The sequence below is a fragment of the Chlamydomonas reinhardtii genome, chromosome 8 (genome assembly GCF_000002595.2).
Source record: "Chlamydomonas reinhardtii strain CC-503 cw92 mt+ chromosome 8, whole genome shotgun sequence".
Taxonomy (NCBI): Eukaryota; Viridiplantae; Chlorophyta; class Chlorophyceae; order Chlamydomonadales; family Chlamydomonadaceae; genus Chlamydomonas; species Chlamydomonas reinhardtii.
In genome coordinates, this window is record NC_057011.1 from 3,393,123 (window position 1) to 3,407,229 (window position 14,107).

The window sequence follows — 14,107 nt, forward strand, 5'->3', positions numbered from 1 at the left end:
CGAGTATGAGTCCCGGAGGTGCAGCAGCGGTTGGCGTTCCGGACATGCGTTCTGAGGTGGTTCCAGGCATGTGGCCGGCAAGCAGTTACCAGCAGCAGTGTTGGTGGCTAGAACGTTGCCCGTTGGGAGCGCTGTTGGCTGTACAGCTACAAGCACGATTGAACATATGGGATTGATACCATGAGGCGCAGGGGCCCGGTCGCAGCTGCAGGCGGAAGCCCGATGCCCCATAGGGTGTTGCGGTGCACATCGCGCAGTAGATAAACAGCGGCATATGCGGCTTAATTTTGACCTCATAGGTGCTGTCGTAGCTGGGCATGATGAGCAGCTGGGCGCTGGAGGTGCCATCAACTCCCGTTACCACCGTGACGACCGCGCTCCCGTCCCACACCCTCGACTCCTCCACCGTCTCCACCCACATGACCCCCGTGTATCCCGCCTTGGGCTGCATCTGGGGCAGGGGCGTGCTGTTGATGACGAGGCGCGTGTCATCAATCAGCTGGTGCGGGAACTCCTCGGCAGCGGCGCCCGGTGACAGAACGCGAGGACGATCGAGGCAGCAGTCCACACCGAGGCAGGTGTCGGACGTGCCCGCTGGCTTCCACGACATGACCTTCTCTGCTGCTAGTAGCGCAAACGGGCGCACAAGCAGGATGTAGTTGCCACGTTTCAAGTCTTCGCGGTCCGCAAAATGCTGCACCTGGTACACCATGACCTGCACGTTGAGCAGCGCGAGCAGGGCACGTTAAACCGGTCCTCGGTGTTAAGTCTCTGTTAAGACTCGAATAGTCCTGAGTTCATCATGGACGCTTCATGAATCCTCGACCAAAGCAACAATCTGGCGACCGCATTTGCTCCCTCGCGTTCTCAGCTGGCTCACCGTGTAGCAGGTCTCGGGGTCATCCTCGAACACGACGATCAGGTGAACGGCCTCACGTTGCTTGTCCCGTTCTGGAGGGCACAGCCCGACGACCTCCGGCTCATAGTCCACAGCCTCCACGATGCGGCCGAGAAGCTTCACATTAACGGTCTGGCCCTCGCCAGGGCGTAGCGACAAATTCGCGGAACGCAGGCCACGGAGAACAGCAGAGGAAGAAGTCATGGTTGGAGCTTCTTGCGGCTTCGAATTGAAATAAGCACGCTGTTTTACTGTAGAATAGCCTTCAGTTTGCGCAAGAAAGCAACCGTAGAAGCGTTGCCCCATGCGCTCAGATAAATCGGCATTTATCCGGTGCATTTTCCGGTGTTGCTTCCTGTGTATTTTTCGCGCTCCCATCGCTGCGAATTGGGTCTCCAACAAAGTACAAGTTTTCAACAGCGGCACATACCACGCTCAGAACGCAAATAACACGTAGCTTATCGCTGGTAGCCCACAGGCTCTCGAAGAGGAGGCTTTAAATAGGAGACGTTAACCCAGCCGGCCGCGGTCAAGTCAGCGTGAAACCTTCCTCGTTGCCCGGCGCCCACCCCGCTCTCAGTAGACAACACTGAATTAAGCATGTGCCGATTATAGCAGTGCGACTTCTGGCCCACTTTCCACACCTAACTTTTACTTTCGTCTCTCGGCGGAGTGTGGAGCGATGGGCGCCTGCCTGGGGCGCCTGAAGAAAGGCGGCGATAAGGATGGTGACGTAGAGTTTCCACTGAGCTACAGCGACTTGGTGAGTGGCCGCAGCGTGCATTTCGGCAGACCCTGAAGCAATTCCTCCCTACGGCTGGACAGGCCGGGGCTAGTCTGCATCTGTTTAAGTTTGCCTACTTGCGTGGCTGGGGACGTGTCGGGGTCAGGCGCGCGGGAGTTGTGGACTGACTTCAAACGGCTGCGCCCACGCAACGTGACACGAAACGCCGACAATTCCCCAGCAGATTTCGGGAGGGACCCCCCCCCCCCGGACGCCCAACCGTCGCCTCTTCGACCCCGACTTCTTATACAGCACAGCACACATGTTTTATTCGCCAACTGCGCCCGATAATAAAAGCCGCGACTGCGTGCCTTGCCGCCAGAGCCGGACCTGCGAGTAGCTAACAAACCCTTCGCGCGCAACCGTTTCGCTTGATTGCACTTATGCTATGTCTGTCCTGGGAACACGCTCCCGCTTTCTAAGCCCCACGCGCACGGAATAGCCCCGATCCTCCAGCACGTTGTCCCCGCTATCCTTACCCCGGCGCCCCGGTTTTGCTGCGGAGAACGGTGCTCCTTCCCAGTCACAGAACGGCATCTCAGTCACCTGCGACAGCGCGACATGCTCTCACCCGACTCACCAAACACCCGTCCGCCTCCCGCCCGCCCTTGCCCCATCCCCGATCCTCCCCTCCCTTTCCTTTCCCCTTCCTTAGCAAATTTGCGATCATTTCGTGGACCGCCTGCCCAGCCGGCTGCAAGGCCACGGCCTGCACCTGCTGGGGGCGGGGCCGGGGCCGCTGGTGCAGCGCTGGACACACGAGGTGCGTGGCGGCGCGGGGCCGTGTCCGTGGGGCGGTTCGTGTCGTGGCTTAATCGTGGCTAGCTCGCATCAGACACACTGTTCGTGTCCGTTCACTTGGCGGCGTGGATATGTCGCGGGCGCGTCGCGGGCGCGTCGGCTTCGGCGGTGGGGGTTCGAGTTGCTGCTGCGCAAGGGCTGGGGGCTTCCAGACAGCGAGTGAAGGCCTTTACTGTCGACCCTGTCTGCCTGCTTCTCTCCACCTCCTACACCTAAGTTTTCCAATTATTTCCACACACGCACCTATTTTTCGTTCGCAGCTGCTCGACAGCGCGGGTGTGCACAGCTACCAGGATCGCGAGCTGCTGCTCAAACAGCGCGATCGCATGGTCGCGGCTGTGGAGCGACACCGGCAGCGCCGCCGCCTCGCCAGCTGCCCCAGCCACAACCGCATCAGCCTCACCGGCTTCGGCAGCGGCCGCCGCCGGAGCACCGACGTGCCCGGTTTTGAGGCAGTCAGCGGCGGCAGCCACTCCAGCGCTGACGGAGCCGCGACGTCGGCAGACGGCCACGAGGACGAGCACGGCCATGGCCACGGGCACGGACACGGCGGCGACGGCGGCATGGCCGCGGCGGCGGCGGCGGCGCACGAGGATCCGGAGGAGGTGCGCCGCGCGGCGGTGGCGGCGGCGGCATCCGCCGCCGCCAAGGCGGCGGCGACGGTGGCAGGGAGCGACGGAAGGCCGTTCAAGTTGACCAGCGACTGGCTCACAGCTCGCGGCGGCGACCTGTACCGCATCAGCGAGGAACGACACGCCTACCTGCGCCACGAGGCTTCAGACACGCTGGAGAAACACAGCGGCGCGCCAGGCTGTGCCGGCGGCGCCGGCGCCGGCGCCGCCGGCAGCCTCGGGGCTGTTTGCGGCGGCGGCGCCGCTGCCGCCGCCGCCGCCGGCGGCTGCGCGGCTCATGAGCAGGTGGTGCTCGTGGACGCGGCGGCGGAGCGCGCCGCCGCCGCGGAGGCCGGCATTGGCACGGAGGCCAGCGCGGCGCCGCGTGCGGCGACACCGCCATCGTCCCCTCGCGGCGGCGGCGGCGGAGCGGGCGGCCCGAAGCTGCTGGCGGCGCGCAGCGGCTCCCACGGCCACGCCGCTGGCACTCAGTCGCGCATGGGCCGATTGGCGGGGGCCGCTGTGGCTGCCGTCGGCGCGGCCACCGCCGTGGAGGCGTCAGGCGAGGTGGAGCCTGCACCGGCACCGGATGCACCTGAGGAGGATGAGGCCCTATGGCACCCAAACGATCGTTACGATCGCTGTTACCTAGGTCGTAGATCGTTACCCCTCCGGCATCGTTACGATCTCGCTACGATCTGCTTACCATCTTAACCAGCCATGGTAACAGCCTTGTCACGGTCTACGAGGCACACCAGTAACCATCACTTTGACGCCCGTTACATGGCAGCCTTGTGCTTTGCTGAAGGCCAACCTCAGTACTAACGTAAGAACTATGTAGTCCTACCGCTACTCCACATGCTAGCCATCTGTCAAGGCTTGATAGCACGACAAGTGCAGATGCTCATGCAACACTTATGCAACACTACCGCAAGTCCATACGTACATGCAACAATACGCCTAGTCATGTCTGCGTGTGAACGTGCAACTAGCCACTGGCAGCAACCACTTGCATGTCTGCTGGGCACAACGTCTCTGACCCACCACCTTGACGCCCGCCGCCACCACAGCTACCATGCCAAACTATGCCACTGGCGCCGCCGCGCCCGCCTCCATCTCTAGCGCCAGACAGCTGGTGTCACGCTGGCTCCTGTAGTTTTGCTTCCACCGGCAGCGCCTGCATGCACGCGTGCACACACATAGACACACCCAGTTAATCGTCTGCCACAAGACGGGTAGGTGCCAATGCATGTCAAGGCCAGCCATGGACAGAGTGCTTGGCAGTGCACGGGGCCTACTACACAAGGCGTGTCTGTGTGCACATGTGCATGTGTGTGCGTCCACACGTGTCACGGACACATGTGTGTGCGTCCACACGTGTCACGGACACTCACCGTTGATGAGCACAATGCTGGAGGTGTAGGGGCAGTCCAGCCAACCGTACGGTCCATAGGGTACAACAGGGGTTGGGCAGCAAGCTGTCGCGGGGCAGGGTGTGTGCGTGCGGAGGGGGGCGGGGTGGTATGTGAGACACTAGGCGTACCGTGGCAAGGGAGCCATAAAAACACCTTACAGCGAGCGCTGGTAAGGGAGGCAGCAGACAGTCACTAGTTGTAGGCGGGGGCTCCACCAGACAACCCAACACAGCGCGAGAAGATGAACCATGCACTGGCTTGCGAGGTACCACTAGGTTCAACGCATCCCATCGTCATTCAACCTGCGGACTAACCTGCGGACTAACCTGCGGACTATGGCGTGCGGGGCGAGGGTGATGTTGACAGAACGCGATGTTGAATGGCGTTGTTGACGCCGGCCACCGAGACTTCTCGGTCGGACATTTGAAGCGCAGCTGATAGATTATGAGGCATAGTCGTTTCTCTCACGTAATAGCTGGCTGCAGCTGACGTGTGAGCAGCGTTGCCAAGCCGGTCAACGAGCAGTCAGCAGCGTGAGGACTCACGTCCCAAGCCAGCCAAGCAGCGTCTGCCGCCAGCTCTTGTTCTAATGACATTTGAGCTAGCATAAATTTGTGTTACAAAGAGAAGTAGCAAGCGCGAGAGAGCAAAGTGGGGGAGAGGAACAGAAGTGCAGCGGCACCGGCATGAAGTGCAGTGTATCAGTATATGTATGGTACTATATCAGTGTATGTGTAGTAGTATCAGGGGCCGCTCTATGCTGCTTGTTAAGTCAGGCCCGCGAGAACCCCATGCAGGAACCCTGGTTACCCCTCGCGAAGGCCCCCGTTACCCCTGGCTTAGGGTCGTTACCACGCCCAAGGGTCCCTGTCACAATGTCACACAGTCGGCCTACAGCCCCCAGACTTCCTCGTTCGCGAGCGCAAAAACTACATATGTTTAAGGCTTCACATATTAGACTGTTTTAACACAAACTGTCACTACAATACGCACTTTGCAGACTAGAATGTCGGCATGTTCACTTGTCGGCGACGAAAGGCACTCCGCCCAGTCCGCAATGTGCGTATGCATGACAAGTAGCTAAGAGGTGACCACAGCACCACTTGGCTTGCGTCCTGGGCGTGCCAGGCCGTGCGGGCCCGAAACAATCGTTACCCCCTGTCCGGGGATCGTCACCCCCGTTTTTGGATCGTTACCACCATTTGGGTGCCATAGGGAGGAGCCAGAGGAGGAGGAGCCGCTGGCGCCGCTGCCGCCGTCGACGCAGCCGGCTGCGGACACGTTGCATCGCGCCAGCGGCTGTGGCCCGTCCGAATGCGGCAGTGGCAGCTGCAGCAGCTGCAGCGGCGGCGCGGAGTCGCTGCTGGCATGTGGCGGCGCCGCCGCCACCTCAGCACCGACTGCTGCGCCTGGGGTACCACCGCTGTCGGACGTAGCCGCCGCAGCCGTGGGCACGCCGGCGGCGGCGGCAGAGGCGGCGTTTGCGGCTGTGTCTGGCGGCGCATCTGAGCTGGGCCATGGGCCGCTTGAGTCGTGTGTGTCGACGGGCGGCATTAACGGCATGGGACGCCTCAGTGGTGGCACGGGCGGAGGCGCGGGGACGCTGCCGTGCCTAGCCACAGCGAGTGCCGTGTCAACGTGACACGCGTGATTTGCAGCAAGATCAATGGCAGCTGCATCGCAAGCAACGGTTTGGGCCGGCCACTTCAGCGGCCTCTGCGGCGCCGGCTGGCGCGGGCTGCTGGCTTCTGGGTTGCCTTTGAGCGGGCAAGCACGGCGCAAGTGAGGCTTGCTACACCTGCAACTCACACTATAAGGCACGGTAAGGATGCATGATGCATGCACATAACGGGCTGGCTGTCACGCAAGCAAGGCAATGCAAAACTGCTGTCATGTGTTGCCCGCGTGATGGATGCGGACTCTCGGACTGTCCATGTGATGCTACGTTTGGCCCGTGTGATGGGCGCTGGAGTGGTTTGCAACGGAGGAGCACGGACGGACTTATGACCGCAAGTCGGCCAGAATGCTAAGCGTACACAAATGCAAAACGACTACGGTAACATGGTACTAGCAGTCGCGTGCAAATTCAGTGAAATAGCTTCGCAGCAATATCCCTGCGCGGTCATGAGCAGCACGAGTCATTGGCCATGGGTCACTGACCGTGCGGCACACGCGCATAACACGCACCCGGCATCTGACAGTCGCTGACGCGAGGCACCGGGAACCTTGGGGAGAGCACTTTCCGCACTCGCTTCGCATGCCTGACCACGTGTCCAAGAGGCTATGCAAGCGGCTCCAAGCATTGATGGTTCGTTTGTGTGTTTGTGTACACGGACTGGAGTTGGGTTGAATAAGGGCCGGACCGCCGTTATGCGGTGGAGGAAAGGGAGGTTGCTTGGGCGGATGCTTAAAGCGCAAACGCTTACTGTGGGCCGGTGGGGTGGGGTTCGCTGGAGTCGGGTTGGGCGTTGTGTAAAAGTGGTGTGTTTATTGCCGTGGTGTGAGCTGTAAGTCGGTACGGGGCTGCCGGGGTTGCTTACGCTAATATAATTGATGGATAATTCAGTGCCGCGGCAGGCGTGGAGTGCCTTCAATGGCTTTACTTGAAGCGCGCTCCGCGGTTTTTGTGTTCATGCGAGTGGGGGCGCAGTGGCATGCGGGGCTGCGATGCAGGCACGCTGTCGGGGGATGGGGTGCCTGCGTTGTTTGGGTTGCCTGGGCACGTTCGTTGAAATGGTTGGATGGATATGCGCAGCGACACAGCGGGGACCGCCATTGGGGATAGGAGCTGTTATGCCCAATACCCCAGTAACTCAGTAAGCCCTAGTGTATGGAGCCCATGGGCCACGTGACATCAACGTATGCGCGGCTATGGCCGTACGGTAGTGCAGAGGCCGGCATGTGCGCCGTCACACACAGGCACAGGAGAGGAGTCCAGTGGTGCTGTGCGCTGCTGCTAAGCAACTAGAATTTTGCGGACTGGGCGTTTGTGATTTGTAACAACGTCTTTGTAATGCATGTGGCGCGGTGTCAGCGGTGCTGAGCAGGATCATAGTTTGCCGGTTGCTGCTGCTGCTCCTGCTAGCTGCTTGCCGCGCATAAGCGGTCAACGTAATAAAATTTCAACTTGGGTTATGATGAGGCGCGTATGGTACGTTGTGTACCACAACGTGTAATTCTCCTGGATGCAGCGCAAAGGATGGAGGGCGAGTGAGTGGTAAGCACACGAAAGCTGGGCTTTGGCAGGAGTGTACCGACGGAGTCACGTTGCTAGCCTTGCAAGATGCATCAGGAAGTACGTCGACGGACGCGTACCTGCACAGCAGCGCGTGCCACCCTGGGCACAGGCGACACAGACCTGCACAAGTGTGAAACACGGAGTGACCAGGTATACCCGCCCGCTCGTGCGCCTTCATTCCGGCGCGGTGTGGTCTCATTGCCTCTTGGTGTTTGACCCTGGGCATGACTGGATGGGCGAGGACTTGAGAGGACAATAATTGTGCAAGCCAGCCTAGGCCAAAATCCACTTACTTGACACACAGCCCCGGAAATGGCGTCGTGCCATGCATCTCCTTCACAGCCTCCTGCAGCCTCTCACTAAGAGCCCGCCCCTGCCCCGTATCCTCGCCCTGTTTCCGGTGTCAAGGCCAGCATTACTCTGCTCAAGCATGAATGAGGGAGACTGCTGGCATGGGAGCTTGGTAGTGCACTAGGCTGAGCACGATCAAATGAGAGGGGTGTGGCCCCAGTTCACTAATCACTACCTTCTGCCCGGATGGCTACAGAGAGATGCCAGATGGCTCGTCACAGTATGTAGCACAGGTGTCACTCCCATCTGCCTGTGTCTGCCTGCCTGGTCACTGTCGCAACAGGCCGTCTAGCCGCGTGCAGGCAGCGCTGTCTGTCCTGCACGAATGAGGGAGCCACACAACACGCCCACTACTAGCTAAGGACGGGCAGCTCTGTCCTCCGCCGAAGTGCTGTCAAAGAGATGCGGTGTGGGGGTAACGACTCTTGGATCTGGACTGTTGTGACGTTGATATGCGCTGCACGCTTAGACTAAGCTTGCCCCACCCCTGGCTTGCATGGGAACACCCCAAACAAGACAAAGAATGTCCGTTACAGCACGCACGTCATTTGTTAATAACGGAAAAGCAGCACTGGGCAAGGGCGGCACTGCACCCTTGTAGCCGGAAACAACCCCATGGTGACAGCCTCGTGGCACAGGCACCAACCAGAAACTATGCAGTCGTGTCCTGCATGAACTAAAACAAACAGGGAATGAGCGTGCACATCCCCCCATCTCTTAAATAAACGGCACCAGACCTGCACCTCATACCCATCCCACATGTGCCCGTTAGAATTCTATGCTAGCAAAGGCGGTCGCCGGTATCAATTTGTGTGAGCAGAAACTCAACAATCCCAGCGTTGAAATTGACGTGCTTTGCGGAACTAATGCGTACGTAGACACTCACAGCAGGCTCCAGCCACATGCACAACACAGAGCACAATAACAAACATCCACACGTCACATTGATACAGCGGCCAGCCTTGGATGCTGTCTGAAGTAGACCAGCGCTTCCACACGCTGCTGCTTCGCACCTCTTCCAACTAAAGGCCTTTGCCATCACATGCATCGTACACAACAATCCCCCACAATCCCAGACAGCAGCATTCCCTTTTGCTAGCTCTAAATAGCCGCCGCCCAGCCCGCCACCACCTCCAGCCGCCGCCGTCTAAGCCACTCCAGCTGGTGGGGCAGCAGCGGCGGGTCCTGAAACGTGGACGCAAAGTCAACCAGGCGGTCCCACTGCTGCACCAGCGCCGCATGATCACTACTGCTGCTGCTGACGCTGCTGCCTCCAGCAGCACCCTCCCCGCCTGCTACTGCCTCCACCCCACTTGCCGTGCCCGCTGCACTGCTGGCTGCCGCAGTGCCCGTCACCGCCATGTTGTGTGTCACCCACAGCCGGAGGTAGCCCATGGCGTGCACCCGGCGAGATGGCGCCTCAAGAGTGTGGTCTGGCCACATGCTTGAAGAAGAGCCTCCGAAACCATCACTTCCCTCCTCCCACTCGTCCACGTAGTCATACCCAGGCCTGAAGAAGTCTGCTGGGTGAGGGAGCAAGCTTGTCGGTGGGCTGAGGAGGCCGCAGTCCAGAAGCCAGCTCGCAGCGGCCAGGTTGCCACGTGACGCCAGCAGCCACAGCTGACGCATCGTGAATGTTGTTGTGATCTCCTGTGGAACGGGCACGGAAGTAAGGCAGCTATGTGTCAATCACCATCTTGTTTTGAAGACCAGGACGTAATGCGCACGTGCATGGCAAGACACATCTCGGGGATTGGTGCTATCATATATGACAATGGCTGATGTGTGCTACACCTAACAGCAATCGCACAGTCCCTGTTTGCTAGGAACAGCTCCGCACACAAACGTAATATAGCAAGCATAGAGCTCTACTCACGTACGGCAGCCCATGCCAGTATTCGGCCCGCTCCTGCTGTATCTTCAAAAGCCACACACGCTCCTCGTTCTGTGCACGCGCAACCCCCAGGGCCCAGTCCAGGGTCTGAACGCTGCTGTACTTGACCATTTGTGGCAGGTCCATGCGGGCACGGTACCGCTCCACCAGCATGCCCAGCAGAGACTCGTCAGCGCCCGCATAAACACAGCTGCTCAAAGCTTCATCCCACTCTCCATCCCCTGCCGTCACTTCGTCAGCCTCCTCTCGCCATGGGCGGACGTCCCTTGGCCCCTCCACGGGCTCCAGCATCCGAGCCAGGTACCAAGCAGTCTCGAGAGAGCCAGCCCTGGAGGTCGCAATGTCTTTCACGCCCAGCTGCACCACGTTTGGACCGTAGCGCTGCCACAGCATGTGCAGCACTGGCAGCTGACCCTCGCGCACAGCCATCTGGCCAAGCTCCTGCACCAGGCTTGGGCCCGGCCATGGGCCTGCTGCCCTGCTGGGCTGCTGCTCGTGTGCACCCCCGTGGTGCCATCGTGGGTCAGGAGCTGGCATGCAGGGCAAAAATGGAAAGGAGCATTGGGAAGTGAGGAATAGCGGCGTGAAATGCTTCAATGTGCGTGTAGAATTTACTCATTCCCAGGCAATGGTTTGGCTAGACAGCCTGACAGCTGAACCTGAGCTCGCATACCCTCCATGACAGAGCCATACGGACCAATGCAGCACCCCTACCCTACCTACAGATACCAACTGTGCCGTGTCACTCCACCTACCAGGAAGCGTTTTGGGTGCTGCCCATGCATTCAGCAGCTCTGCCAGCGCCGTACAGTTGCCGCTGACGGCCGCTTGCCTGACCGCCTGCAGCTGCCAGCCGTCAGGCAGCCCCTGTGCCACCAGGAACCGCCACCGCTGCGCGTAGTCGTGGCTTGCCCACACCTCGCGTCGCCAGCTCCTCAGCTCCTGGCCGAATGCCCGCATGACGCGTGCCACAGCCTGCTGCCCCGCGGTCCCTCCTGCGGCCCATCGTGACAGCAGGAACTCCACCTTGGCCTGCCAGCCACCACTGGTGCTCGACACCGCCTGGGAGAGCAGCTGTGCTCGCTCCTTGTCACTGTCCAGGCGGGTGACCCGTGGGACCCATGCGTCGTAGAAGCGCTGCAGGACCTCGGGGCTACTGCCCTCGGCCACATGACGGGATGCTGACGCATCCCCCCGGAGCAATTTGGAGGGGGGGGGAGGAGGTGGGAGCAGCTTGGACGGCGCTTGGGGAGGGTGGGGGGTGCAGGGGCGTGTGTGGGGGTGGGTTTGGGCATTTCCTTGGCTGGCACGGGCTGCCGCCGGACACCTGGGAGCGCTGTTGAGGGCCAGGCACGGAACGCAAGCAGCGGGGAGAGTGCGCGGTGTTGTGGGTCCGTCGTTCTGTGCGCGGGTGCCCACGGGGTGAAAGCGGGGAACGGGCGAACGCGTGTGCAAGTGCGGAAGTGCTCGGAGTGCGCGCCGAGTGACCTTAACGCGCTGCAACTGATATCTTTGCAGTATTTGCGACCCAGCGGCAGCTTCACGCGGCTGCGGCGCAGACCTCGGCGCGGGAAATGCTAAAAATGCCGACGCGGTGAACCGCGCTGCCCGAGCCCGCTGAGCGGCCCAAACGCTTCTATCAATGTCTCGACATTGATTGGTGCTGGGCTGGAGGCCGGGCGAGCAGCTCGGCGCGAGGCAACTTCTGGAAGTTTGCCGAGCACCACTCCCGAACTCGCTCTCCCGATCGCCCGGCGCCCCGCTGGTGCAATTGTATATCAGTAAATGATATGTTGAATTCATATTATGCACATATCGGCGCGAGCTCGCGCCGGAGTGCGCGCGGGACCGCTCGCAACGTTTTTATGCTCGCGAAACCGTCGCAACCTTTTTTCTCCGCGCGCGGCCGGCGCCGCGCCCCCATTTTTGATATCGTGCATATCTAGTATGCGAGTGCTACAACACTGCATATCACCGGCGGCCGCGCGGCTGCGGCGAGCGGAAGGGCGAGCGCCCTCGGGATTGTGCCGTATACGCACAGACGCACGCACGGACACTTTTGAGAGCGACACATCCCTCCGCAATCTGCAGATTGCTCCGGGAATGTTGAACAGGATCCAGTAGTGGTCCTCAGGCACCCAGTGGGCTGCGAGAGAGGCATAGCGACCCGTGGGACCACCCAGCAGCCGCTCCACGATGTGGGCGTGGCCGTGGCTGGCCGCGTCTTGCACCATCCGCCTCAGCGTGAACGGGTCAGGCGAAAACGCCATGGGCTGCTCCTGCGCCTGCTGCCCCTGCTGCCCCTGCTGCCCCCGCCGCCCAGCCGCCTGCTGCTGCTTCTGCTCCTGCCCAGCAGCGCCCCAGCCCCTGCCCTGGCCCTGGCTTGGTCCCGGTTCCTGGCCCTGGCTTGGTCCCGGTTCCTGCTCCTCTGCCAGGCCTCCAGATGCCGCCACGGCGTGTGGTTGATGCGGCGGTGGTGGTCCGCTCTCCAGCCACGTCAGCACGTGGCCCTGGCCGCCCGCACACGCCCAGGTCGCCACGGTGATGAGGGGGAACGGCTCATCGCCGAACAGCGCCTGCCACAGCAGCGACCTTGCTTCGTGCGGACCCGCCGCCCAGGCCCACTGCAGCACGTGCAAGTGCCCGAAGTAGGCCGCAAACTGCACGCTCCGATAGCTGCCCTCGCAGCCCTCCTGCACCAGCCGCTGGCAAGCCGCCAGGTCGCCTGCTGCTGCCGCCGTCTCCAAGACCTCACTAGCCAGCCCCACGCCGCAGTGGGTCAGCGCCGCCTCCAGGCTGGCGGCATGATGGCTGGAGGCCGCCAGGCACAGCAGCAGTGAGCGGCGTTTTTGTGTTAGCGCGCGCCAGGGCTCCGGCCGGCCCCAGTGCTTGACGAACGCGTCTCCCGGCCAAGCCTCGCCGGCGACACGCAGTGGCCGATTCGCCATCCAGCCGATTGGAGTTTTTAGTTCCTGGCCCACTGTGACTACTCTATAGACGCTGCGCAGGCACGCGCACGCCTCGGCGTCGACAAGCTTCAAATTGCTGGCGGCATCGTTCGGGTGGCAGTGTGCTGCTATCCGCAGTATGAGGTCCGGCGTGAGCTTTTTCCATGGACCGCTTTCTAGAACGGAGCCCATTTTTGCGGGTGGCACACCACTCCCGTCTTAAGTCCTGTCTTCAGTTTGGTGATTTGACTGTGTGAAAGGTTCAATGCTGAATGGCACAGCGAAATACGGCTAACTAGACCACTTTCACTCCTAGCACTTCATCCCTGCCCCTACTAACCCCCCTCACACTTGAAACGGTCATGCCGCCGAAACACCTGCTGAACTCAACGCCCCCCGAACTCAATCCACCCCCCACCCACCCCAACCCCCACCCCCATACACGCAGCCAGCTGCGTGCACCGAGGACTGCAGCAGAAGCGCAGCCTCACGTACGGCGTACACTACTAGGCACTCTAGGACCGGGGATTGGATCGCACATTGCAGGGTCGCATTTCCCCCCTGTTCCAGGGGAATCGAGCCCTGTTCCCATCCATCCAAGTGACGCCGCTCACTCCCCAACAGTTCAACAAAGATAGCCCCACCCCCAGCCCGTGCACCCCAAGCCGTCTCACATGTGATCGGGTACCCAACCGTTTGAGCGTCGTGCCAGGACAAAGAATTCAAGGCTTGTTCGGGAGTCTTCGTTATCAGGCATTACATTCGCACAAATGGGGCCCTCCTGCAGCAGTGTAGCGCACATATGGGCCCACCCAAGCACGACCACTTATTGAAGAGTGGTCAGCACAGCTCACCCATCGCGACACAGCCCCTAAAAGCATCAGCGTTTACCGTCTATTACGAGGTATGTGAACTCGCAACTTGCGCTACTGACTGCCTGCTCCAGTGCCGCCTGCAAGCCCACTCCGCCTTCCGCTCTGGTCTACATTAGTTCCGCAACGCACGTCAGCATCCAGCCCCTCTAGTGCGCCATTTCCTTACCTCCTCCTCCTCCTCCTCCTCCTCCTCCTCCTCCTCCTCCTCCTCCTCCTCCTCCTCCTCCTCCTCCTCCTCCTCCCCCTCCCTCTCCCCTCTCCTCCTCCTCCATCCTCCCCTCCCCTTTTCTCC

General features: G+C 60.9%; 5 protein-coding genes across 5 annotated transcripts in view; 2 read left to right on the forward strand and 3 right to left on the reverse strand.

Moving 5' to 3' along the window:
* Positions 1 to 48: 48 nt before the first annotated feature.
* CHLRE_08g374436v5 (uncharacterized protein) lies at positions 49 to 1,204 on the reverse strand. The gene is made up of 2 exons (XM_001694228.2): positions 881 to 1,204; positions 49 to 715 (listed from the first exon to the last, which is right to left on the reverse strand). Exons 1-2 carry the CDS (start codon positions 1,100 to 1,102, stop codon positions 86 to 88), a joined length of 852 nt encoding a protein of 283 aa, XP_001694280.2. The 5' UTR covers positions 1,103 to 1,204; the 3' UTR covers positions 49 to 85.
* A 100-nt stretch (positions 1,205 to 1,304) lies between these two features.
* CHLRE_08g374450v5 (uncharacterized protein) lies at positions 1,305 to 4,136 on the forward strand. The gene is made up of 3 exons (XM_043065140.1): positions 1,305 to 1,661; positions 2,338 to 2,445; positions 2,744 to 4,136. The coding sequence occupies exons 1-3, from the start codon at positions 1,581 to 1,583 to the stop codon at positions 3,806 to 3,808; spliced, it is 1,254 nt and encodes a 417-aa protein (XP_042922141.1). The 5' UTR covers positions 1,305 to 1,580; the 3' UTR covers positions 3,809 to 4,136.
* Positions 4,137 to 5,424: 1,288 nt separating this feature from the next.
* CHLRE_08g374550v5 (uncharacterized protein) lies at positions 5,425 to 8,036 on the forward strand. Its single transcript, XM_043065141.1, has 2 exons — positions 5,425 to 5,568; positions 5,725 to 8,036. Exons 1-2 carry the CDS (start codon positions 5,516 to 5,518, stop codon positions 6,149 to 6,151), a joined length of 480 nt encoding a protein of 159 aa, XP_042922142.1. The 5' UTR covers positions 5,425 to 5,515; the 3' UTR covers positions 6,152 to 8,036.
* A 580-nt stretch (positions 8,037 to 8,616) lies between these two features.
* Positions 8,617 to 13,194, reverse strand: CHLRE_08g374600v5 (uncharacterized protein). Its single transcript, XM_043065142.1, has 4 exons — positions 12,082 to 13,194; positions 10,748 to 11,236; positions 9,975 to 10,522; positions 8,617 to 9,748 (listed from the first exon to the last, which is right to left on the reverse strand). Exons 1-4 carry the CDS (start codon positions 12,938 to 12,940, stop codon positions 9,200 to 9,202), a joined length of 2,445 nt encoding a protein of 814 aa, XP_042922143.1. The 5' UTR covers positions 12,941 to 13,194; the 3' UTR covers positions 8,617 to 9,199.
* A 490-nt stretch (positions 13,195 to 13,684) lies between these two features.
* The window catches only part of CHLRE_08g374650v5 (uncharacterized protein), a 5,610-nt gene continuing 5,187 nt past the window's right edge, over positions 13,685 to 14,107 (reverse strand). Inside the window, exon 11 of the mRNA XM_043065143.1 lies at positions 13,685 to 14,107. This exon is cut by the window's right edge and continues 341 nt beyond it. The gene's annotated coding sequence lies outside the window, so the exon portion shown is untranslated.

Bases quoted from the DNA above. Each gene is read 5' to 3' on its own strand.
- CHLRE_08g374450v5 (XM_043065140.1), top strand. From the start codon at position 1,581: ATGGGCGCCTGCCTGGGGCGCCTGAAGAAAGGCGGCGATAAGGATGGT. The intron at 1,662-2,337 runs GTGAGTGGCCGC...CCCCTTCCTTAG, and splicing joins CACTGAGCTACAGCGACTTG to CAAATTTGCGATCATTTCGT. The intron at 2,446-2,743 runs GTGCGTGGCGGC...TTTCGTTCGCAG, and splicing joins TGCAGCGCTGGACACACGAG to CTGCTCGACAGCGCGGGTGT.
- CHLRE_08g374600v5 (XM_043065142.1), bottom strand. From the start codon at position 12,940: ATGGCGAATCGGCCACTGCGTGTCGCCGGCGAGGCTTGGCCGGGAGAC. The intron at 10,523-10,747 runs GTAGGTGGAGTG...CCTGCATGCCAG, and splicing joins AGCACCCAAAACGCTTCCTG to CTCCTGACCCACGATGGCAC. The intron at 9,749-9,974 runs GTGAGTAGAGCT...CCCGTTCCACAG, and splicing joins ACTGGCATGGGCTGCCGTAC to GAGATCACAACAACATTCAC.
- CHLRE_08g374550v5 (XM_043065141.1), top strand. From the start codon at position 5,516: ATGTCGGCATGTTCACTTGTCGGCGACGAAAGGCACTCCGCCCAGTCC. The intron at 5,569-5,724 runs GTGCGTATGCAT...TGGGTGCCATAG, and splicing joins CACTCCGCCCAGTCCGCAAT to GGAGGAGCCAGAGGAGGAGG.
- CHLRE_08g374436v5 (XM_001694228.2), bottom strand. From the start codon at position 1,102: ATGACTTCTTCCTCTGCTGTTCTCCGTGGCCTGCGTTCCGCGAATTTG. The intron at 716-880 runs GTGAGCCAGCTG...CTCAACGTGCAG, and splicing joins ACCCCGAGACCTGCTACACG to GTCATGGTGTACCAGGTGCA.